At 45.5% G+C, this 27075-nt stretch overlaps 1 protein-coding gene across 4 annotated transcripts in view; it reads left to right on the top strand.

Annotated features, from left to right (window-relative positions):
* Nucleotides 1-26321, top strand: part of GUK1 (guanylate kinase 1) — a 39354-nt gene extending 13033 nt beyond the window's left edge. The window contains exons 1-8 of one of the 4 annotated variants that reach the window (XM_040352190.1): nt 4882-4990; nt 13384-13497; nt 15368-15409; nt 16979-17075; nt 19333-19471; nt 20246-20330; nt 23148-23233; nt 26243-26321. In XM_040352190.1, the coding sequence (XP_040208124.1) occupies nt 13386-13497; nt 15368-15409; nt 16979-17075; nt 19333-19471; nt 20246-20330; nt 23148-23233; nt 26243-26278 (597 nt within the window). In that variant the 5' untranslated portion in view covers nt 4882-4990; nt 13384-13385 and the 3' untranslated portion in view covers nt 26279-26321. Of the gene's footprint in view, nt 1-4881; nt 4995-13378; nt 13498-15367; nt 15410-16978; nt 17076-19332; nt 19472-20245; nt 20331-23147; nt 23234-26242 lie in introns of those variants that run through there. The other 3 variants (XM_040352191.1, XM_040352192.1, XM_040352189.1) reach the window with 3 other exon arrangements.
* The last annotated feature ends 754 nt before the right edge of the window (nt 26322-27075 follow it).

Genomic DNA, 27075 nt, shown 5'->3' on the forward strand with positions numbered 1-27075 from the left:
CGGTGTCGCTGACCCCGGTTCGGTGGATTACGGTGGAGTTGTCCCCGGAGTGCCCCTGTAATGCTTCTCCTATGTACCCGGCAGAGGACAGCCGGACATCTGGGAGGAGTCTCGGTGATCTGGCTGTGCCGTGCCGGTGGCCGTCCTCCCGGCTCTTCCCTCATCTTCTGCCTTTTAATCGGCTTTGCTCTATATTTAGGTGCCGCAGATTAGAGGCGGGCAACCCTCGGGCTGTTCCTTGGCCACAGATCAGAAATCATTTCATGTGGCGTCTAGAAGTGAACGCCCCAATTCGCAATCCGTGCTTTAACAAATATCTGACGCCAAAACTTTTTTTGGTTAAGTCCAAAGAACTACTAACCTCAGCATGACCCCTCTATATAGATCTTTATATCACTAGAGGGATCACCATGAGGAGGAAGGGGGTCCTGATCCCTCTCTATAGATCTTTATATCACTAGAGGGGTCACCAGCAGGAGGAAGAAGGTCCTGATCCCTCTATATAGATCTTTATATCACTAGAGGGGTCACCAGCAGGAGGAAGGAGGTCCTGATCCCTCTATATAGATCTTTATATCACCAGCAGGAGGGAGGGGGTCCAGATCCCTCTATATAGATCCTTATATCACTAGAGGGATCACCAGCAGGAGGAAGGGGGTCCTGATCCCTTTTATATAGATCTTTATATCACTAGAGGGGTCACCAGCAGGAGGAAGGAGGTCCTGATCCCTCTATATAGATCTTTATATCACTAGAGGGATCACCAGCAGGAGGAAGGGGGTCCTGATCCCTTTTATATAGATCTTTATATCACTAGAGGGGTCACCAGCAGGAGGAAGGTGGTCCTGATCCCTCTATATAGATCTTTATATCACTAGATGGATCACCAGCAGGAGGAAGGAGGTTCTGATTCCTCTATATAGATCTTTATATCACTAGAGGGATCACCAGCAGGAGGAAGAAGGTCCTGATCCCTCTATATAGATCTTTATATCACTAGATGGATCACCAGCAGGAGGAAGGAGGTTCTGATTCCTCTATATAGATCTTTATATCACTAGATGGATCACCAGCAGGAGGAAGGGGGTCCTGATCCCTCTATATAGATCTTTATATCACTAGAGGGATCACCAGCAGGAGGAAGGTGGTCCTGATCCCTTTTATATAGATCTTTATATCACTAGAGGGATCACCAGCAGGAGGAAGGTGGTCCTGATTCCTCTATATAGATCTTTATATCACTAGAGGGGTCACCAGCAGGAGGAAGGGGGTCCTGATCCCTCTATATAGATCTTTATATCACTAGAGGGATCACCAGCAGGAGGAAGGAGGTCCTGATTCCCCTATATAGATCTTTATATCACTAGATGGATCACCAGCAGGAGGAAGGGGGTCCTGATTCCCATAAGTAGATGTTTAGTTCTCACTAGAGGGTAGTCCTTTATTCTTGTTGTTACCTTTTTGGATGCCGTCATCCTGCAAGGTGAGAGGTGGCCACCCTAAAGAATGGCTTTACTTTTTTCTTATACAGTGGAACCTCGGATTACGAGTATAACCCGTTCCAGGAGAATGCTCGTAATCCAAAGCACTCGCAAATCAAAGCGAGTTTCCCCATTGAATGGAAACCAAAATAATTTGTTCCACATTGACTTCAATGACATGCAATACCACATGTGGCCAGAGGTGGTGGGGGGGGCTGGAGAGCATCGGAGACATTCGGAAAAGACCCGAGGACACCTCGACTGAACTCGGAAAGGCTCGGGAACAAAGTATATTCATTGCCAGGATAGAGTTCAGAGGAAGTATGCTTGTTTCTTTTTTTTTTGTACAAGATCCTATATCACACTCCAACCCGGCTCTGGGCGTTCACACGAACATTTACATAAGAAGAGGCAGAGTAACCGGCTTTTCAGTGCCTCCCCCCCGGGGTCATACAACATTAGCATTCCGGTGTCATTGTCCCATGTGTAAAGGTTCAGCCATAGAGGATAAGGATCTCCATTGTCCTCTATGGCTTGATATTTACATGTTCTCATTGCTGCTTTCATTACATTGTATTTCCATCAGTCTCTGAACCAGAGGAGCTTACACTCTAACGTCCCATCGCAGTCACACACTATTATGATTATACATTTATATAGCTCTGACATATACCGCGGTGCTGTACAGAGAACTTTGAATGTTTCATATTATTGTCCGCTGTACCAGAGGAGCTTACACTCTGTCCCCCCCTCCCCACAGTCACATCAGTCTCTGTACAGAGGAGCTTACACTCTAATGTCCCCCCCTCCCCACAGTCACATCAGTCTCTGTACAGAGGAGCTTACACTCTAATGTCCCCCCCTCCCCACAGTCACATCAGTCCCTGTACAGAGGAGCTTACACTCTAATGTCCCCCCCTCCCCACAGTCACATCAGTCTCTGTACAGAGGAGCTTACACTCTAATGTCCCCCCTCCCCACAGTCACATCAGTCTCTGTACAGAGGAGCTTACACTCTAATGTCCCCCCTCCCCACAGTCACATCAGTCTCTGTACAGAGGAGCTTACACTCTAATGTCCCCCCCTCCCCACAGTCACATCAGTCTCTGTACAGAGGAGCTTACACTCTAATGTCCCCTCACATCAGTCTCTGTACAGAGGAGCTTACACTCTAATGTCCCCCCCTCCCCACAGTCACATCAGTCTCTGTACAGAGGAGCTTACACTCTAATGTCCCCCCCTCCCCACAGTCACATCAGTCTCTGTACAGAGGAGCTTACACTCTAATGTCCCCCCTCCCCACAGTCACAATAGTCTCTGTACCAGAGGAGCTTACACTCTAACGCCCCCCCCCCTCCCCACAGTCACATCAGTCTCTGTACAGAGGAGCTTACACTCTAATGTCCCCTCCTCCCCACAGTCACATCAGTCTCTGTACAGAGGAGCTTACACTCTAATGTCCCCCCCTCCCCACAGTCACATCAGTCTCTGTACAGAGGAGCTTACACTCTAATGTCCCCCCCTCCCCACAGTCACATCAGTCTCTGTACAGAGAAGCTTACACTCTAATGTCCCCTCCCCCCCACATCACATCAGTCTCTGTACAGAGGAGCTTACACTCTAATGTCCCCCCCTCCCCACAGTCACATCAGTCTCTGTACAGAGGAGCTTACACTCTAATGTCCCCCCCTCCCCACAGTCACATCAGTCTCTGTACAGAGGAGCTTACACTCTAATGTCCCCCCCCTCCCCACAGTCACATCAGTCTCTGTACAGAGGAGCTTACACTCTAATGTCCCCCCTCCCCACAGTCACAATAGTCTCTGTACCAGAGGAGCTTACACTCTAACGCCCCCCCCCCCCCCTCCCCACAGTCACATCAGTCTCTGTACAGAGGAGCTTACACTCTAATGTCCCCTCCTCCCCACAGTCACATCAGTCTCTGTACAGAGGAGCTTACACTCTAATGTCCCCCCCTCCCCACAGTCACATCAGTCTCTGTACAGAGGAGCTTACACTCTAATGTCCCCCCTCCCCACAGTCACATCAGTCTCTGTACAGAGGAGCTTACACTCTAATGCCCCCCCCCTCCCCACAGTCACATCAGTCTCTGTACAGAGGAGCTTACACTCTAATGTCCCCCCCTCCCCACAGTCACATCAGTCTCTGTACAGAGAAGCTTACACTCTAATGTCCCCCCCTCCCCACAGTCACATCAGTCTCTGTACAGAGGAGCTTACACTCTAATGTCCCCCCCTCCCCACAGTCACATCAGTCTCTGTACAGAGGAGCTTACACTCTAATGTCCCCTCCTCCCCACAGTCACATCAGTCTCTGTACAGAGGAGCTTACACTCTAACGTCCCATCGCAGTCACACACTATTATGATTATACATTTATAAAGCTCTGACATATACCGCGGTGCTGTACAGAGAACTTTGAATGTTTCATATTATTGGCCGCTGTACCAGAGGAGCTTACACTCTAATGCCCCCCCCCCCCCCACAGTCACATACTATTATTACACATTTGTATAGCTCTGACATATACCACAGTGCTGTACAGAGAACACTGAGCCAGTCACGTCTCTGCATCCGAAGAGCTTACACTCTAATGCCGCCTTTAGTGATCTACTATTATTATTATACATTTATAAAGCTCTGAAATATACCGCAGTGCTGTACAGAGAACTTTGAATGTTTCATATTATTGGCCGCTGTACCAGAGGAGCTTACACTCTAATGCCCCCCACAGTCACACACTATTATTACTATTATACATTTGTATAGCTCTGACATATACCACAGCGCTGTACAGAGAACACTGAGCCAGTCACATCAGTCTCTGTACCAGAAGAGCTTACACTCTAATGTCCCCCCACAGTCACACACTATTATTATTATACATTTGTATAGCTCTGACATATACTGCGGTGCTGTACAGAGAACTTTTGAATGTTTCGTATTATCCGCGGCACCAGAGGAGCTTGCACTCTAATGTCACACACTATTATACATTATATAGCTCTGACATATACCGCAGCGCTGTACAGAAAACACTGAGCCAATCACATCAGTCTCTGTACTAGAGGAGCTTACACTCTAATGTCCCCAACCACAGTCACTTGTGTCTCTTTTTGGCCTATTTAGTCTTCATTTTTTGATTGTCAGTTCCTTTGATCGGAGTCTTAGCGTAGTGAGGTGTATTGATCGCTTCCCCTGGATGAGGAAATCCAGGACGGGGAACGTCCCATGGCGACACTCCGGAGGTGTGAGGTGTACATAGTGATTCTCCATGGTTAACCCTTGGCTGTCCCCTCCTGTCACCCTGCGGTGTGTGTGTGTTGGGTGTGCCGGGTGTGGGGCTATACAGAGGAATGCAGGCCGGATTACAGGCTCCTCTCTCCTCCTCCTCCTCCTGTCACTGTGGCTGAGATAAATCCTTCACTGCTTCCTCCACATCATCACAAGCAAGAGGACTGCCAGGGCAAGAAGAGACACAGGAGATAGGTAGGTTGGTGATGGGGGCACAGGGGCTCCATAGGGTGATGGGGGCAGAAGGGCTCCATAGTGTCATAGGGTGATGGGGGCAGAAGGGCTCCATAGGGTGATGGGGGCAGAGGGGCTCCATAGGGTGATGGGGGCAGAGGGGCTCCATAGGGTGATGGGGGCAGAGGGGCTCCATAGGGTGATGGGGGCAGAGGGGCTCCATAGTGTCATAGGGTGATGGGGACAGAGGTGCTCCATAGTGTCATAGGGTGATGGGGGCAGAGGGGCTCCATAGTGTCATAGGGTGATGGGGGCAGAGGGGCTCCATAGTGTCATAGGGTGATGGGGGCAGAGGAGCTCCATAGTGTCATAGGGTGATGGGGGGCAGAGGGGCTCCATAGTGTCATAGGGTGATGGGGGCAGAGGGACTCCATAGGGTGATGGGGGCAGAGGGACTCCATAGGGTGATGGGGGCAGAGGGGCTCCATAGGGTGATGGGGGCAGAGGGGCTCCATAGGGTGATGGGGACAGAGGTGCTCCATAGTGTCATAGGGTGATGGGGGCAGAGGGGCTCCATAGTGTCATAGGGTGATGGGGGCAGAGGAGCTCCATAGTGTCATAGGGTGATGGGGGCAGAGGAGCTCCATAGTGTCATAGGGTGATGGGGGCAGAGGGGCTCCATAGGGTGATGGGGGCAGAGGGGCTCCATAGTGTCATAGGGTGATGGGGACAGAGGTTCTCCATAGTGTCATAGGGTGATGGGGGCAGAGGGGCTCCATAGTGTCATAGGGTGATGGGGGCAGAGGAGCTCCATAGTGTCATAGGGTGATGGGGGCAGAGGAGCTCCATAGTGTCATAGGGTGATGGGGGCAGAGGGGCTCCATAGTGTCATAGGGTGATGGGGGGCAGAGGGGCTCCATAGTGTCATAGGGTGATGGGGGGCAGAGGGGCTCCATAGTGTCATAGGGTGATGGGGGCAGAGGGACTCCATAGGGTGATGGGGGCAGAGGGACTCCATAGGGTGATGGGGGCAGAGGGGCTCCATAGGGTGATGGGGGGCAGAGGGGCTTCATAGGGTGATGGGGACAGAGGGGCTCTATAGTGTCATAGAGTGATGTGGACAGAGGTGCTCCATAGTGTCATAGGGTGATGGGGGCAGAGGGGCTCCATAGTGGCATAGGGTGATGGGGGCAGAGGGGCTCCATAGGGTGATGAGGGGCTCCATAGGGTGATGGGGGCAGAGGGGCTCCATAGGGTAATGGGGGCAGAGGTGCTCCATAGGGTGATGGGGGCAAAGGGGCTCCATAGTGTCATAGGGTGATGGGGGCAGAGGGGCTCCATAGTGTCATAGGGTGATGGGGGCAGAGGGGCTCCATAGGGTGATGGGGGTAGAGGGACTCCATAGGGTGATGGGGGTAGAGGGGCTCCATAGGGTGATGGGGGTAGAGGGGCTCCATAGGGTGATGGGGGCAGAGGGGCTCCATAGTGTCATAGGGTAATGGGGGCAGAGGGGCTCCATAGGCTGATGGGGGCAGAGGGGCTCCATAGGCTGATGGGGGCAGAGGGGCTCCATAGGGTGATAGGGGCAGAGGGGCTCCATAGGGTGATGGGGGTAGAGGGGCTCCATAGGGTGATGGGGGTAGAGGGGCTCCATAGGGTGATGGGGGTAGAGGGGCTCCATAGGGTGATGGGGGTAGAGGGGCTCCATAGGGTGATGGGGGTAGAGGGGCTCCATAGAGTGATGGGGGTAGAGGGGCTCCATAGGGTGATGGGGGTAGAGGGGCTCCATAGTGTCATAGGAAGAGCCAATCAACTGGTGGTCAGATAACTGAGATAAATGTGTATTGAAATACGATCGATTGATTATAGATTTAATCTGATTTATTGCTCATTGCCACCGGAATTTATGCAGCACTGACAATTTACGCATCCCTTTTCACGCCGTACAAACGCCAGTAAAATTTTGATCAAATTATTTTAATTATTTTTTTTTTTTTTGGAACCTCCCATTCAATTTTTCAATGGTTAGCACTAACACACTATTATACATTTATATAACTCTTACATATACCTCAGTGCTGTACAAAGAACACTGAACCAGTCACATCAGTCTCTGAACCAGAGGAGCTTACACTCTAATGTCCCATATCAGTCGCACACTATTATGATGATACATTTATAAAGCTCTGACATATACTTTGGTGCTGTACAGAGAACACTGAGCCATTCATATTGGTCTCTGAGAAGCTTACACTCTAATGACCGCCTTTACTGATCTACTATTATTATTATACATTTATATAGCTCTGACATATACCGCAGTGCTGTACAGAGAACACTGAGCCAGTCTCTGTACCAGAGGAGCTTACACTCTAATGTTCCACCACAGTCACACACTGTTATTATTACACATTTATATAGCTGGCATAGGGAGAAGTGCTAACCACTGTGCCGCCGTGTGAATGTGACCTATTGATTAAATGATCTCTGCCGTACATACAGAAATGTGCCGGAGTAATCAAATGTGATTGCCGACATTTCCACAGATGCTCATTGATAGTCAGAATCAATCCATGGGTTCTCCAAATACACTGGATGGGAGGGCTCTGTTTTTTATTTTTTTTCAATTTTCTTATTTTTATTTAATCGGTTTAGCCACGTCAAATTTATATATTAAACCATGATATAGAGACATATACATAGTGGGCCAGATTCACAGAGAGCTACGACGGTGTATCTCCAGATACTCCGTCGTATCTCCAGATACTCCGTCGTATCTCCAGATACTCCGTCGTATCTCCAGATACTCCGTCGTATCTCTGACTTAGGCGGGTCGTATCTATGCGCCTGATTCATAGAATCAGGTTACGCATAGATATGCCTAAGATCCAACAGGTGTAACTGTGTTACACCGTCGGATCTTATCAGCAATTGAAAAATGGCGCGGGGGGGGGCGTTCCCGCTGATTTACACTGAGAAATATGTAAATCAGCGAGATACGCCAATTCACGTACTGTAGTGTTGTTACGACGTTTCCGTAGTGGTTTTCCCGGCGTATACTTACCCCTGCTTCTATGAGGCGCAGCCAATGTTAAGCATAGCCGTCGTTCCCGCGTCGATTTTGATTTTTTTTTTACGTTGTTTGCGTAAGTCGTTCTCAAATACGGATGGACGTCGTTTACGTAAGCGTCGAAACCACTGACGTCCTAGCGACATCAGTGCGAGCAATGCACGCCGGGAAAATTCACGGACTGCGCATTCTCATTTAAATCGGCGCGGGGACGCGCCTGATTTAAATAGTACACCCCCCCCCCATAGCCGCGGAATTTGAATTCCGCCGGGGGTTTTACGATCCGCCGCCGCAAGTTTGGAGGTAAGTGTTTTGTGAATTACCCACTTGCCTGCAAAACTTGCGGCGGCGGATCTTAAATCAGATAGATTACGCGGATCTAAAGATCCGCTGATCTATATGAATCTAGCCCAGTGTATGCATATGTGTGTGGGGGAAAAAAATAAAAATAAATATATATAATGTATATGTGTGTGTGTATATACTCGAGTATAAGCCGAGGCACCTAATTTTACCACAAAAAACTGGGAAAGCGTATTGACTCGAGTATAAGCCTAGGGTGTCCATCTGCATGTCTCACTGTGCCCCCCATGTCCATGCCTCACTGTGTCCATGACTAGACTGACGTTTAACATGGGAGTCTATGGAAGGGGTGCCCGGATTTAAAAAATGGGTGCTCCCCAGCCGTAGGTCCCGCAGACAACAAACTTTCGTACACTTATAGAGGAGAAATGGGGCTACATGTGTGCCAAGTTCCCGGTCCCGGGGACCTACGACCGGTCCGTACCGAGTCCCCAAAGTCAACAGAGAAATGACTGTTTAACATGGGAGTCTATGGATGGGGTGCCCGGCTTTGAAAAATCGGTGCTCCCCGGCCAACAAACTTTGCACACTTGTAGAGGAAGAGTGGGGGCTACATGAGTGCCAAGTCCCTAAAATCCGGGAGATCAGCCGCAAAAAAGGTGTCTTGAGTATAAGCCGAGGGGGGCATTTTCAGCACAAAAAAATGTGCTGAAAAACTCTGCTTATAATTGAGTGTGTATATGTGTGTGTGTGTGTATGTATGTATGTATGTATGTGTTTGTGTGTGTGTGTGTGTATGTGTATATATATATATATATATATATATATATATATATATATATATACACACACACACTTTATTAACAAAAGTATTGGGATGGGTTGGGGCACCTATTGTGAGCGAGGCTTTATTTAGCATCGATAACTGACCTCAACCCTACTGAACACCTTGGGGATGGGTTGGGGCACCTATTGTGAGTAAGGTCTTATCCAACATCGGTAACTGACCTCAACCCTACTGAACACTTTAGGGATGGATTGGGGCACCTATTGTGAACCAGGTTTTCTCACCCATCATTGGTACCTGACCTCAACCCTACTGAACACCTTGGGGATGGGTTGTGGCACCAATTATGAGACAAGTCTTCTCCTCCAACATCAGTGCCTGACCTCAACCCTACTTATCACCTTGGGGATGGGTTGGGCCATCAATTGTGATCTAGGTCTTCTTATGCAACATGACCTCAACCCTACTGAACACCTTGGGGGATGGTTTGGGGCACCAATTAGGAGACAAGTCTTCTCCTCCAACATCAGTGCCTGACCTCAACCCTACTTATCACCTTGGGGATGGGTTGGGGCATCAATTGTGAGCCAGGTCTTCTTATCCAACGACTTCAACCCTGCTGAACACTTTAGGGATGGGTTGGGTCACCAATTGTGATCTAGGTCTTCTTATGCAACATGACCTCAACCCTACTGAACACCTTGGGGGATGGGTTGGGGCACCAATTAGGAGACAAGTCTTCTCTTCCAACATCAGTACCTGACCTCAACACTACTAATCAACTTGGGGATGGGTTGGGGCATCAATTGTGAGCCAGGTCTTCTTATCCAACATCGGTACCTGACCTCAACCCTACTGAACACCTTGGGGATGGGTTGGGGCACCTATTTTGAGTGAAGCTTTATTTAGCATCGATAACTGACCTCAACCCTACTGAACACCTTTGGGATGGGTTGGGGCACCTATTGTGAGTGAGGTCTTATCGAACATCGGTAACTGACCTCAACCCTACTGAACACCTTTGGGATGGATTGGGGCACCTATTGTGAGTGAGGTCTTATCCAACATCGGTAACTGACCTCAACCCTACTGAACACTTTAGGGATGGATTGGGGCACCTATTGTGAACTAGGTTTTCTCATCCATCATTGGTACCTGACCTCAACCCTACTGAACACCTTGGGGATGGGTTGGGGCACCAATTATGAGACAAGTCTTTTCCTCCAACATCGGTACCTGACCTCAACACTACTAATCACCTTGGGGATGGGTTTTGGCATCAATTGTGAGCCAGGTCTTCTTATCCAACATCGGTACATGGCCTCAACCCTACTGAACACTTTGGGGATGGGTTGGGGCACCAATTATGAGACAAGTCTTCTCCTCCAACATCAGTACCTGACCTCAACCCTACTTATCACCTTGGGAATGGGTTGGGGCATCAATTGTGAGCCAGGTCTTCTTATCCAACGACCTCAACACTGCTGAACACTTTAGGGATGGGTTGGGTCACCAATTGTGAGCCAGGTTTTTTCATTCATCATCGATACCTGACCTCAACCCTACTAAACATCTTGGGGATAGGTTGGGGCACCAATTGTGAGCCAGGTCTTATCCAACATCAATACCTGACCTCAAAAATGGGCCCAAACTCCAACAGAAACCCTCAAGTCTCTGGGAAAGCCTTCCCATAAGGGTGGAGCTCATTGCAGCCATAAATGGGGACCAACTCCATAGTAATGGTCATGGTCTTGAAATAGGATGTCCACGATGTTCATATAGGTGTGGTTTCCAGGTGTCCCCAAACTCTTGGTCTTATATTTTTATTGTGTTCTTGGCTATTAAAATTGATTGCGTTGTGCATCACCTTTGAGCCTCCATCCTATGACCATTTTGTGTCCGGTGTAACATTAGATTGTACGGCCTTCAGAGCTGGGTGCTTCTTGGTCTTTGTTTCATGAAACAAGTTCCTTGGCGCCGTCTGTCTCTGCCATGTGTAGATCGCCGCTCAGCACTCCACCCCAAGGGTGATGTGACCCAAAGAACAATGGCCTTTATTTGTTGCTACAAACAATGCTTCAGCTAGCCTCAAACATGATGGAGCGCACACCACACTTCACAGCGAGCTTCACACCAAAGAACTTTCTCTGGCAGAAATTTTCTTCACCAAAAGTGTTGAAGAAAGCTGAAAGCGAGCCGGTGCTTTCCGATGCGATTGACGAGCCTGTGGATTGGATATCACTGGTCCGTTGGATAAATAGACTTCCGGAAAGATTGTCCTCTTTATGGCCAAACCAAATTCTTACTGTAAAGATTGATACTTTTGGGGATGGTCCTCTGTGAAGGTCCATTTGGTGTGGCCAAACCTACGTAGGCAAGCATTGAAGCTTCTCAGGTCATTAACATGTCTATGGATGGTTGTTGGCTGGAAAAGTAGGGACCAAAAATGACATTAGGTTGTGTCATGTGTGGCCAAGAGTGCCACGTGTCTGCATTGTAATATTCATTAAAATAAATTGATACTATTTTGGCTGGAATAGGGATGGAGTAAACCCTAGATCTCCATAGGTATGGGTGTCTGTATAGTGAATTTCAGTTCCTAAAGTCCTCGGGGTCCCCTGCAGACTCCAATCTGTGTTTCCTTATTGCCCTGTTATAGCAGCAATGTCTCTTGTATCCTGTCTGCAGTCTCTGACCATCTCCTGTATCCTGTCTGCAGTCTCTGACCATCTCCTGTATCCTGTCTGTAGTCTCTGACCATCTCTTGTATCCTGTCTGTAGTCTCTGACCATCTCTTGTATCCTGTCTGTAATCTCTGACCATCTCTTGTATCCTGTCTGGTGTCTCTGACCATCTCTTGTATCCTGTCTGGTGTCTCTGACCATCTCTTGTATTCTGTCTGCAGTCTCTGACCATCTCCTGTATCATGTCTGCAGTCTCTGACCATCTCCTGTATCTTGTCTGCAGTCTCTGACCATCTCCTGTATCTTGTCTGCAGTCTCTGACCATCTCCTGTATCATGTCTGCAGTCTCTGACCATCTCCTGTATCATGTCTGTAGTCTCTGACCATCTCTTGTATCCTGTCTGTAGTCTCTGACCATCTCTTGTATCCTGTCTGTAATCTCTGACCATCTCTTGTATCCTGTCTGGTGTCTCTGACCATCTCTTGTATCCTGTCTGGTGTCTCTGACCATCTCTTGTATTCTGTCTGCAGTCTCTGACCATCTCCTGTATCATGTCTGCAGTCTCTGACCATCTCCTGTATCTTGTCTGCAGTCTCTGACCATCTCCTGTATCATGTCTGCAGTCTCTGACCATCTCCTGTATCATGTCTGCAGTCTCTGACCATCTCCTCTATCATGTCTGCAGTCTCTGACCATCTCCTCTATCATGTCTGCAGTCTCTGACCATCTCCTCTATTATGTCTGCAGTCTCTGACCATCTCCTGTATCATGTCTGCAGTCTCTGATCATCTCCTGTATCATGTCTGCAGTCTCTGATCATCTCCTGTATTATGTCTGCAGTCTCTGACCATCTCCTCTATCATGTTTGCAGTCTCTGACCATCTCCTCTATCATGTCTGCAGTCTCTGACCATCTCCTGTATCATGTTTGCAGTCTCTGACCATTTCTTGCATCTTGTCTGCAGTCTCTGACCATCTCCTCTATCATGTCTGCAGTCTCTGACCATCTCCTCTATCATGTCTGCAGTCTCTGACCATCTCCTCTATCATGTCTGCAGTCTCTGACCATCTCCTCTATCATGTCTGCAGTCTCTGACCATCTCCTGTATCTTGTCTGCAGTCTCTCTGACCATTTATTGCATCTTGTCTGCAGTCTCTGACCATCTCCTGTATTCTGTCTGCAGTCTCTGACCATCTTCTGTATCATGTCTGCAGTCTCTCCTGTGTCATGCCCATAGTCTTTGACTATATCCTGTTGTATGTCTGCATTCTCTGACACTGAATATTCTCAGAATTTTATGTGTGGCCCTTTGGTGACGTCCAGGGCTGCACTTGAGGGCCCCCTATATGAAGAAAGTTGACCAGCAGATCTCACAGGTGTGGTATATACAGAGTCGCATTGATTCAAGTTGGATCGATGTAAACATATCTGGAATTTATCTTTCAATTTTATGAATAAATAGATCCTATCTCCGGCTTCATTGGGGGGGCATGTGTTTTCCTGGGTCAGTGGTGTGTAGATGGGATGTCCCCGGAATTTTGTATGAATGATGGCGTTTTGTCTCCACAGTCATGGCTGGACCCAGACCAGTGGTGCTGAGCGGACCCTCGGGGGCAGGGAAGAGCACGCTGCTGAAGAGGCTGCTGAATGATTTTGATGGGGTCTTCGGCTTCTCCGTCTCCCGTAAGTCCCGAATCTTCATTATCGCTCTTCTGATGTATTTACCAATACTATTGTGATCCTGGCGACGCGTTTCGCTCTGCCAATTAGAGCTTCATCGTATGTGGGTGGTTTCTACGATGAACTATTTCAGCTCCGGAAGGTATTTTGGGACCAGTGTAATTTATACAGCGATCAGTGCTATAAAAATGCACTGATTACTGTATAAACGTGACTGTCAGGAAAGGGGTTAAGTGTGTCCTAGGGAGTGATTCTAACAGGGGGCGTGGCTACGAGGGACATGTCGCTGATCGCTGCTCCAGATGACAGGGAGCAGACGATCAGTCATAGTGTCACTAGGCAGAACGGGGAGAAGCAAAATGCCCGGCGCAAGAGCACGCAATTTAAATGATCCCGTAGGGGGCGGGAATCATTTAAATTAGGCGCGTTCCCGCGCCGATCGTAGAGCGCATGCTCCGGCGGGAAACTTTCCCGACGTGCATTGCGGCAAATGATGTCGCAAGGACGTCATTTGCTTCAAAGTGAACGTGAATGGCGTGCAGCGCCATTCACGATTCACCTGCGCAAACTACGTAAAATTCTAATTTCGCGACGCGGGAACGGCGGGTATACGTAACATGGGCTGCCCCTGCTAATGGCAGGGGCAGCCTTGCACGAAAACCGCCGTACGGAAACTACGTAAATTGCGTACGCAGGGCTTGCGCAACGTTGTGAATCGGTGTTAGTATGCAATTTGCATACTATACGCTGAGCACAACGGGAACGCCACCTAGCGGCCATCGCAAGAATGCAGCCTAAGATATGCGGGCATAAGAGCCTTATGCCGCGCAGATCTTAGGCTGCAGTCGGCGTAACGAGGTTCCTGAATCAGGAGCACTCGTTACGCCGGGGCAAGTAAGCAATTGCGCTGTGTAACCTATGGTTACACAGGCGCAATTGCTTCTTGAATCTACCCCCTTGTTTACACTTGCCTCTTCACGTTCTGCAGCTCTGTGACCCGATCGCGGGACGCCGCCGGACATCGAGTCTGCGGGTCCCGCGGGCACGGCGGGAAATATACATCACTTTGCCCAGCCGTGCCATTCTGCCGACGTATATCGGCGTGAGCCGGTCTTTAAGTGGTTAAACAAATCCTCCTACATAAGTTGTACCTGTTTATCTGCAGTCTTCTCTTCTCTACATCCATCTAAAGTCCATCATTTATAAAGCTTGTCAGAAAGCAGGGGGGCAGAGAGCGGACGTTACACTCTGTAGAGCTCAGTGAGGAGAGCTGATTGGAGGGGGAATGGACACACCCCTTCCCTTCACACAGCTCGCAGGACAGGAACAGAGCTGAGACTGTCGATCACAGGCTGTGTGCTGTAGCTCCCTGTCACCTTTTTGGCGCTTGGTGTCAGAAGAGACTCCTGCAGATGGTAGAGGAAGGAGGCAGCAGACAGAAATGACACTGAGTGCTCTGGACTGAGACAAGTACACACTATAGACCAGTGATGGTGAACCTCGGCACCCCAGATGTTTTGGAACTACATTTCCCATGAAGCTCAACTACACTGCAGAGTGCATGAGCATCATGGGAAACGTAGTTCCAAAAGGTTCACCATTACTGCTATAGAGGGCTATGCTTTGTTCAGATTTCATGACTGAGGTTTTACAACAACTTTAAGGCCTCTCTACATATTCAGAAGTCCATTTACAAGTACTTGTCACCTGATCTGGTGAGTCATCGGCTCCCCGCAGCCACCCGTCCCTTGTCAGTGTGATGAACACACGGGAGCCATCTTTGTACACCCCCCATCCAGAGTCCACCCCCCCCCCCACGTTCAGATTTCTTTATTTTTTTTTAAAAATTATTTATTTATTTTCTTAATTTCAGACACAACAAGGAATCCGAGACCCGGGGAGACTAATGGGAAAGGTAATCCCACTTATATCTTAGTGTGTATATGAATTTTTATTTATTTTTCTATATATATATATATATATACACACACATACATACACTTAATAATAATAAAATATATATATAATATAATTTTATTAATAATGATAAAAAATATATATACACAGTACACGTTAAGACTTGTGATGCTGACAACTAAAATTGGTGAATATTGACGGAGAGGTAAAAAAAGAAGAAAAAAAAAAACAATTACCGTATATACTCGAGTATAAGCCGAGTTTTTCAGCACATTTTTTTGTGCTGAAAATGCCCTCCTCGGCTTATACTCGAGTCACCTTTTTGCGCCTGATCTCCCGGACTTTGGGGACCCGGCCGTAGGTCCTAAACTTGGCACACATGTAGCCCCACTCTTCCTCTACAAGTGTGCAAAGCTTGTTGTCTGGGGGACCTACGGCCGGGGAACACCAATTTTTCAAACCCGGGCACCCCTTCCATAGACTCCCATGTTAAACATCAGTCTAGTAATGGGCACAGTGAGGCATGCACATGGACACAGTGGGGCACAGTGAAGCATGCAGATGGATACAGTGAGGCATGGACACAGTGAGACATGCACATGGGCACAGTGAGGCATGCACATGGGCACAGTGAGGCATGGACACAGTGAGGTATGGACACAGTGAGGCATGCACATGGACACAGTGAGGCATGCACATGGACACCCTAGGCTTATACTCGAGTCAATACTTTTTCCCAGGTTTTTGTGGTAAAATTAGGCAGTGAGGCATGCACAGGGGCACAGTGAGGCATGCACAGGGGCACAGTGAGGCATGCACAGGGGCACAGTGAGGCATGCACAGGGACACAGTGAGGCATGCACATGGACACAGTGAGGCACAATGAGGCATGCACATGGGCACAGTGAGGCATGCACATGGACACAGTGAGGCAAAGTGAGGCATGCACAACAGTGAAGCATGCACATGGACACAGTGAGACATGGGCACAGTGAGGCATGCACATGGGCACAGTGAGGCATGCACATGGGCACAGTGAGGCATGCACATGGGCACAGTGAGGCATGCACATGGACACAGTGAGGCATGCACATGGGCACAGGGAGGCATGCACATGGGCACAGGGAGGCATGCACATGGGCACAGTGAGGCATGCACATGGACACAGTGAGGCACAGTGAAGCATGCACATGGACACAGTGAGGCATGCACATGGGCACAGTGAGGCATGCAGATGGACACCCTAGGCCAGTGATGGCGAACCTTGGCACCCCAGATGTTTTGGAACTACATTTCCCATGATGCTCAGCTACTCTGAAGAGTGCATGAGCATCATGGGAAACGTAGTTCCAAAACATCTGGGGTGCCAAGGTTCGCCATCACTGCCCTAGGCTTATACTCGAGTCAACATGTTTTTGTGGTAAGATTAGGCACCTCGGCTTATATTCGGGTCGGCTTATACTCGAGTATATACGGTAATAGTTGTGTGCAAAAAATGTAAATAATTGTATATTTTTGTCCTGTGTGGCCCTGTAACCAACCCATCCCCCCCCCATTTCTCCTACAGATTACCACTTTGTCTCCCGGGAGGTGATGCAGAAGGGAATTGATAAGGAGGAGTTCATAGAGAGCGCCGTCTTCTCCGGGAACATGTATGGGACCAGGTATGTGGATCCAGAATAAGTTGTGCGCTGGCCGTCCTGCGCGTTCAATGCACAGAGGGGCTCATTATATGGCAGACATGTATGGACAGGTCTGTATGTGAAGGATTCTATAGTTACCGCTCTCTGGGGATCGGAGCCATTAAGCTTCTAATTCTCAGCTTTTAAATGGTTCATTACCCAGAATCCTCCTCTGCAGCAGATGGACGTGCCGGGTCATGTGTAACCCTCCAGACACCCGTGACCGCCAAGTAATCCCCGGCGTGTGGATCTGACATAACCGAGGATCCCGGGGAGGATAAAGGTGGCTGATAATCCCGCATAATCTCCCAGCAACTGTCATGTCTTTATATCTGACCTCCGGCCTCCTCTTCAGTCTTATACAAGGTGTTCACCCCTCCTCCCCAGGACTGGAACCGCCTCCTCTGATTTCACTGCACACTGTGAGCTTCTCACCATGTGCATTAGAAGCTGCAGCAAGTCAGACGGAGCCCGTTTAATTTCCTGGCTGGAGGACGTCCGGCATCATTTAGTGCTTTCCTCCCCAGCCTGACTGTCCCTGGCCCCGCCCCTTTCATTTATGGGAGAGCCAGTGAGACCCAGGCAAGTAATGAGAATGGAAAAGTTTTATAAATACATTGGTGCGTTAAGGAGGGAGGAAGGAACCAGGGATGGCAAAATAAATGCAGTGTGTGTGTGTGTGTGTGTGTGTGTGTATATGTGTATATGTGTGTATATATATATATATATATATACACACACTATATATATATATATATATATTACACAAAAGTAAAGTAAATGAATAATCATTAATAATATTAAAACAAGTATATATGTGTGTGTGTGTGTGTGTGTATATATTTAAATTATTTTTCTTTTTTTAAATTATTAATGGTTATTCACTTCCTTTACTTATTTGTATTATTAGCATTATTAGTGTGTGTGTGTGTATATATATATTAATAATAATACTAATGCTAATAATACACATAAGTAAAGTAAGTGAAAAACAATATATATGCACACACCTACATATACATAATAGTAATTAGTGCATAAGTAAAGTAGCTGAATAACCACTAATAATTAAAAAATTATATATATATATATATATATATATATATATATATATATATATATATATATATATATATATATATATATATATATATATATATATATATATATATATATATATATATATATATATATATAAAAAATTGTATTAATTATTATTATATTATTAGTTATTTACTTACTTTACTTATGTGTATTATTATGTATGTGTGTGTATATGTATAGCGCTGCAAACTGTTGGCACTATATAAATCCAGAATAGTAACCATAATATATTTATATTTGTATTATATATATACACACAACAATAATAATACACAAAAGTAAAGTAAGTGAATAATCATTATTTTTTTTTTTTTTTAAAGTATATATATTTAAATTCTTGTTCTTCTTTTTTTAATTATTATTAATGGTTATTCACTTTCTTTACTTGTGTGTGTGTGTGTGTGTGTGTGTGTGTATATATATATATATATATATACACACACACACACACACACACATATAATAATATTACCAATGCTAATAATGCACATAAGTAAAGTAGCTAAATAACCACTAATAATAATAAAAAAAAAATATATATATTATTTAAATTATTATTAGTTATTCACTTGCTTTACTTATGTGTATTATTATATGTGTGTGTGTGTGTGTGTATGTATATGTGTGTATGTATATATATATATAAAGTGGCGCTTAAAATATCCAAACAAAATTTCCAACAAAATGTCTGTTCAAAACAGACTTTTCAAAGTAATACGTTTTGTATTGCATGCAATGTAGTTTCGGCAGAGAAAAGTCTCAACAAGCCTGTAATTGGGTAATTTTGGTGCTTCTGATGGGATTATGGTGGTGAGCTTATGGCACGGGGTCATGTATAAGATCTCGAGTCTGTGATGCAGCTTAGAGTCCTATTTATAACGGTTCAGATTAAAGTCTCTGAGCTTTTTATGGCGTTTCTCTCAGAGGCCACCGTTTTTTCCTTGTGAGTCGCTGTCAGACGTTTCTCTCCAATTGACATCAATGTCCAAGAAAGTTCTCATGTTTTATATGTTTATAAACCAAAAATTAAGATTTTTTTTTTATATATATAATATATTATACCCAAGAGATGCCCCCAGGGGTGTACAAAGCTTCTTCTCATGCCATCCTTCTCCCCCCCCCCCCCCCCCCCCAGCAAAGCAGCAGTCCAGGCGGTGCAGGCCAAGAACCAGATCTGTATACTGGACATCGACATGCAGGGCGTGAAGAGCATTAAGAAGACCGACCTGAACCCCATCTACATCTCCATTCAGCCCCCCTCTGTGGAGATCTTGGTAAGTAACATTCAAGTCTTCCCTTAGGTCCTTCACAGTTTTACCGTCTCCAATCCTAGACTGAAATGACCTCCTCTGATTTCACCACACACTGTGAGCTTCCCACCATGTGCATTAGAAGCCGCAGCAAATCGGAGAGAGCCCCGCCTCATTTCCTGGCTGGGTGGATGTCCAGTATCATCTAGTCCAGTGGTCTCCAAACTGCGGCCCGAGGGCCGGATGCGGCCCTTTGCTTGCCTTTATCCAGCACTATCCCTCCCAATGATACGAGACACTATTCTGCCATCTGACACCAACAATGGAGCACCATTTCTCCCACTGGCACCATTAATGGGGCACTATTCCTCCCCCTAATACCGGATGTTTACTCCCACTGATGCCAGGAAAATTTTCACTCCCGCTGGCCAAAGTCCGGCCCTCCAAGAGTCTGAAGGACAATAAACCGGCCCTTTGTTTAGAATGTTTGGAGACCCCTGATCTAGTCCTTTCTTCCCCAACCTGACAGCAGGGGGTCTCAAACTGGCGGCCCTCCAGCTGTTGTGGAACTACAAGTCCCATCATGCCTCTGCCTGTGGGAGTCATGCCTGTAACTGTCAGCTCTGTAACTTGTAGTTTCTCAACAGCTGTAGGGCCGCCAGTTTGAGACCCCTGGCCTTACAGGGTTGGGCTTGTTATATGGGGGTCAAAGCTGGTGGTTGCTGGGTCATTACCTCCGACCTGTAGGTGGTGCCCCTTTTTATCGTTATCTCTGACTTCCCGTTATCTGTCTTACAGGAGAAGAGGCTGCGAGACCGCAAGACGGAGTCCGAGGAGAGTTTACAGAAGAGGCTGCGGGCAGCCAGAGAAGACATAGAGATCAGTGAGTTCTCTCTCTCTACACATGGCCATGTACTACTACACAGGAAGATCTCTTATCTCTTCTTTGGGGTGCTTGGCTTACATTTAATTTTTTCCCCCCAGGAAGATCAGGAATATATATATATATATTGATATGTGTGTGTGTGTGTATATGTGTATGTATATATATATCTATCTCTATCACACACACATACACACACACAGTGGATATACACTATATTACCAAATGTATTGGGACGCCTGCCTTTACACACACATGAACGTTAATGGCATCCCAGGCTTAGTCCGTAGGGTTCAATATTGAGTTGGCCCCGCCCTTTGCAGCTATAACTGCTTCACTTCTTCAGGGAAGGCCGTCCACAAGGTTTAGGAGGGTGTCTATGGGAATGTTTGGCCATTCTTCCAGAAGAGCATTTGAGAGGTCAGGCACTGATGTTGGAGCAGAAGGCCTGGCTCGCACTCTCCACTCTAATTCATCCCAAAGGTGCTCTGTCAGGTTGAGGTCAGGACTCTGTGCAGGCCAGTCAAGTTCCTCCACCCCAAACTCTCTCATCCATGTCTTTATGGACCTTGCTTTGTGCACTGGTCCAAATCATTTGGTGGAGGGAGGATTATGTTGTGGGGGTTGTTTATCAGGGGTTGGGATTAGCCCCTTAGTTCCAGTGAAGGGAACTCTTAAGGTGTCAGCATACCAAGACATTTTGGACAATTTCATGCTCCCAACTTTGTGGGAACAGTTTGGGGACGGCCCCTTCCTGTTCCAATATGACTGTGCACCAGAGCACAAAGCAAGGTCCATAAAGACATGGATAAGCGAGTTTGGGGTGGAGGAACATGACTGGCCTGCACAGAGTCCTGACCTCAACCGATAGAACACTTTTGGGATGAATTAGAGCAGAGACTGCGAGACAGGATTTCCCGTCCAACATCAGTGCCTGACCTCACAAATGCTCTTCTGGAAGAATGGTCAAACATTCCCATAGACACCCTCCTAAACCTTGTGGACGGCCTTCCCAGAAGAGGTGAAGCTGTTATAGCTGCAAAGGGCGGGGCCAACTCAATATTGAACCCTACGGCCTAATAGCTAGATTCAGGTAGGGCGCCGCATCTTTAAGGCGGCGTAGTGTATCGTATTTACGCTACGCCGCCTTAAGTCAGAGAGGCAAGTACTGTATTCACAAAGCACGTGCCTCCTAACTTACGGCGGCGTAGCGTAAATGGGGCCAGCTATAACACCTTCAACTCTTCTAGGAAGGCTGTACACAAGGTTTAGGAGTGTGTCTATGGGAATGTTTGACTATTCTTCCAAGAAGAGCATTTGTGAGGTCAGGCACTGATGTTGGACGGGAAGACCTGGCTTGCAGTCTCCGCTCTAATTCATCCCAAAGGTGTTCTAATCTTCTCCAATCATGATCCATGGATTGATTCCAGTTACACGTATTCACAGTCTCTGCTCTAATTCCTCCCAAAAGTGTTCTATCGGGTTGAGGTCAGGACTCTGTGCAGGCCAATCAAGTTCCTCCACCCCAAACTCACTCATCCATGTCTTTATGGCACCTTGCTTTGTGCACTGGTCCAAATCGTTAGGTAGATGGGGGGGGGGGGTTATGGTTGTTTTTCAGGGGTTGGATTGGCCCCTTAGTTCCAGTGAAGGGAACTCTTAAGGCGTCAGCATACCAAGACATTTTGGACAATTTCATGCTCCCAACTTTGTGGGAATAGTTTGGGGGACGGCCCCTTCCTGTTCCAACATGACTGCGCACCAGAACACAAAGCAAAAACTTACAATGCATCCTTGCCCAGTGTCCATCTGCAGCCTTGCCCAAAATTGCAGCATGATGAGTTTCAAAATTTTAGCACCGCCAAGATACACAGCCGGATGTCCTGTGTATTCGGCTCCTCTTGGCTTGTCTCGCAGTCCCGCCCCTTGGCCCGGCTCCTCTGATGGACACAACACCGGTCCAATGGCGCCACCTCTCGTGTCACCTTTCAATGCCCACCTGTGCCGCCTTATTGGTGCCCATCAGTGCAGCCCATTGTTGCCCATCAGTGCAGCCTCATCAACGTACACCAATGAAGGAGAAAAATTACCCGTTTGCAAAATGTTATAACAAAATATAAAACTGTTTTGTATTTTTTATTTTTAAATTCTGTCTTTTTATTTGTTTTTTAACAAAAAATAAATACCGTAGAGGTGATCAAATACCACCAAAAGAAAGCTCTATTTGTGGGGAAAAAAATATAAAAATGTAATTTGGGTACTGTTTGAATGACAATTGCGCGGTCATACAACAGAGTGAGAGCGCTGAAAATTGGTCTGGGCAGGAGGGGGGTTTAAATGCCCAGTAAGCAAGTGGTTAATGAACATGTAGGAATTCTGGGAATAATTAAGTTTGGTTGTAGGACATGTGTTACATTTGACGTAGATCTTAGCAACCAATCATATCTAGGAGAGATGGCTGAGATGAGGCTTGTGAGGGTATATAAATGCAAGTTTTACGATTATTAGACAGACAAGTCAGATAGGAGCTCATAAGGCTGAACTCTATGTATGCTGCCCTATTGCACGGGTCATAGAGGTCAGAACCAGGGGGCAATTCTCTGTTTAGATAGGAGTCTATCAGGCTGACTGTTTGTCTATGCAGCCCTATTGCACGGGTGGCAGGGGGTCAGAACCAATAGGCAAATATCTGTCCTTTTTGTTATAACTTGTCTCCTCGAACGAGTCAATAAAGACCACCAGAGTGTAGTCTCGGGTGAATTTCTCTCACATGTAGGACAATCCATCTGATACATTATGAAATGTCTGTGTCTGCAGGTAAAGAGCCCGGTCTGTTTGATGCCGTCATCCTTAACGATGATTTAGAAGAAGCTTATGGACAACTCAAAGATTCCCTCTCGGAGGTGAGTGTACGGCACAGTGCGGGTATAAAGGAGCGTCTTTGTGTCCAATGTTGGCCTGTCTAGAATAATTTGCAATTCCGTTTATTCTACTCCCATACATGATGGAAACCAATGATCAATGTGCAATTTGGTAGAGCTTCATTGGCTTCCAGATTCTTGCCATGTATGGGGTGTCCACTAGTGTGGAGAAGACCCAGGTGGATCAGGTTGCCGGCTGGGTTTTTGGTGTAGGCTTGGGCTTGTTTTCTGCTAGTTGGCCATACGCTGTTCAACTCTAGGAATCCTCCATCCAAACAAATTACGAACTGCCTTGCTGGGCAACTTTCCCCCCAACAGCTTTGCACGTTGACTATCTGAATACCCAGACAACCGCTCCATCTGATTGGCCAGCTCCGTCGATTGTTCAGTCAAAGGATGTCTGATGAGTGGAGGTTGACAGGGCCACTCACAAAGCCAATTTTGGCTGATTAATCAGGAACCAGACAAAATTGGCTTAGTGGGGGACCCCCGTCGGCCTTCTTCCACCCGACATCCTTCAACCTAAAATAAATCAATGGAGCTGGCCGAACGGTGGTTGCATCCAATCAGAGGGAGATGCTGTTTGGGTATTTGGGATACCATTGCCCATCAAGGTGGGGGGATTCGTCATTTGCCTGGATGTAAGTCTCTTTGATTGAAAAAAATAAAGACAACGTTGCACTAAATTGTCCACTTGTCACATCATGTTATATGAATTCATTCATAACAGCTGTGTTGTGATTGGCCCACAGCTATCACATGGTATCTGGTTTAATCATAGCACCCTGTACCATGTGATTTAGCTATTGCCAATCACTAGTGAACACCGCTGTCATGAATGGTTAACCCAGTTAAAAACTTTGCTGTTACAATGATCTTCATTGGAACAACAAACAAAATGTTAAAAAACAAAAAAAATCAGCCCACAGAGTAGTACTATGGTTTTTCTGGTGCATTCTATGAAGAACATGTAACCTGGAGAGAAAATACCCTAAAAACATTTTTTTTTTATGTTTCCTGTTTTCTCTAAAATCATGAAGAACCCAGCAAAACTTATGATTTTTTTTATTTATTTTTTTAATAAAAGAATATTATGAATTATTTTTATTGTGTGCTCAGCGGGGGGAAATCAATATCTTACAATTGAGTCAAAATATTAAGGGGGTGTATTTATCAAATAAATTTGCAGAGCTTAAAAAAAAAAAAAAAATAAGAGTTTTTGGTCAGCTTTACATAAAGAAGACGTTGCACTAAATTGTCCACTTATCACATCGTGCAATATTAATTCATTCATAACAGCTTTATGCTGTGATTGGGCCTCAGCTTTTACATGGCACCCATGTTAATCACAGCACCCTGTACCATGTGATTAGCTGTTGCCAATCACAGATCACTAGGGATCACAACTGTCATGAATGGTTACCCCAGTTGAAAACGTTGCTGTTACAATGATCTTCATTGTAACAACAAACAAAATGTAAAAAAGAAATGAAATTAATTAATTAATAAAAAAAATAATCTCTGATCAGCCCCCAGAGTAGTACTATGGCGACACTGAACTGCCCTGATGAAAGCAGACCTTTTTTTACATACTGTCACCAGAGCAATACAGTGTTACAAGGGTTAATTTTTTTTTTCTTTTTTACACACTATGATCGATTTATAACTTTTTTTATTTTTATTTTTTGGAGTAGTAATTTTTTGTCACTTTTTTTTTTTTCATGAAGAAATGTAGTAACTTTTTTCTTTTTTTTTTACATACTGCCCCTGACACAGTACAGCGTCATAAAAATAAAATATATATATATATATATATTCTTTTTTACATACTGACTGGTGACAGCATGTTAAAAAAAAAAAAAAAAAAGAATAAAAAAAATTATTTAGAGATAAAGATAGATATATATATATAAAATATAATGTATATCTCTATTTTTTTTTAAACATACGGTCACCAGTGCAGTACAGTGTCATCATATAACTGGCATGGTGGTGATCAGAAATAGTAAAAAAAAAAAATATATATATATATATACACATACATATATATATATATATATATATATATATATATATATATGTGTATGTGTATATATATATATATATATATATATATATATATATATATATATATATATATATATATATATTACATATTTTTTTTTTAACATACTTTCACCAGTCAGTGGTTTCTGACCACCGCCACATCAGTCATATGATGAAGCTGTACTGTGCCGGGGACAGTATGTAAAAAAAAAAAAAAAAATAGTGGGGGGATTTTTTTTTAAATTTAATTTCTTAATTAAAAATAAAATAAAATGTAACAAACAAATCAAAGAACTCGCCATGCCTTACTGAATACCTCAGACTTTCTACTTTGCAAAAAGTAAAGTTATAAGCGATCATAGTGTGTTAAAAAAAAAAAAAAAATCCTGGTCACCTCCCCAGAGTAGTACAGTATTATTATGATAACACTGTATTGCTCTGGTCACAGTGTGTAAACAAAAAAGAGATATATATATATATATATATATATATATATATATATATATATATATATATATATATATATATATATATATATATATATATATATATATATATATATATATATAAAATATCTCTATTTTTTTTTTCTCCTTTTATATATGTGTGTGTGTTTATATGTATGTATATAATCTAGCTAATATTAAAATAGATAGAGATATATCTCTATCTCTAATAATTTTTTTCCCTTTTCTTTTTTTTTTTTTTTTTTCATTTTTTACTATTTGTGATCACCACCACGCTAGTTATATGGTGACACTGCACTGGTAATAGTATGTAAGAAAAATAAAATATATAAATTACGTTTGGGTACAGTGTTGCATGACGGCGCAATTACTAGTTAAAGTAGTGTCGCCCTGAGTATAAATAAATAAATGGCCTGATAATGAAGGGGGTAAAATCTTCCGGAGGTGAAGTGGTTAATACATTGTTGCTTTCTTGCAGGAAATTGAGAAAGCTCAGAGCGGGAAGAAATCCTGACCTGCGCACCTCGCCGTCATCCTCCCCATTCCGCAGCCATTCCTCCCCCCCCCCCCTCCCCATCCCTGTACCATCATTCCCCCCCCCCCCTCCCCATCCCTGTACCATCATTCCTCCCCCCCCCTCCCCATCCCTGTACCATCATTCCCCCCCCCCCTCCCTGTACCATCATTCCTCCCCCCCCCTCCCCATCCCTGTACCATCATTCCTCCCCCCCCCCCCTCCCCATCCCTGTACCATCATTCCTCCATTGGGTGCAATTCCTCTCCCTTCCTGTAGGTGTCATCAGCAATCCGTACAACGCTCCGTTCTGTCCTCCTGTATGTTTTATGCAGTTACTATCCGTCTTCCGACACTCACTGATTCCGGTGGCAGCTAGAATATTTCCTAAGGAAATGGGAGACATGGAAGGTGTTTCCGCAGCCCGCTCTCTCCCATGAAGAATTCCTCGCACCCGGCTGGACATTTTTTTTTTTAAGAATTCCTTTATTTTTGCGCTCAGCGGGGTGAAATCTGTCTTTATTACCAGCGACACCGCATGTACATATGTTCTGTGCTAATCTAATATTATTATGCTGTTTTCTCCCCCCCCCCTCTCTCCAGGTCGAATGGATTTTATTCATAAGAATGGCATGAATCAGGAAAATACTGCATTATGGCCACTAGAGGGAACTAAGGCTCATAAAAAAATATTTATTGTTTGTCAGCTCCCTATATCATAGTATTTTTTTTCCCCTAAATTTACTCTATGAAGAACATTTGACCTTTGAGATAAAATGGCCTAATAGCATTATTTT

This window comes from Rana temporaria, chromosome 5, assembly GCF_905171775.1.
Source record: "Rana temporaria chromosome 5, aRanTem1.1, whole genome shotgun sequence".
NCBI classification, from domain to species: domain Eukaryota; kingdom Metazoa; phylum Chordata; class Amphibia; order Anura; family Ranidae; genus Rana; species Rana temporaria.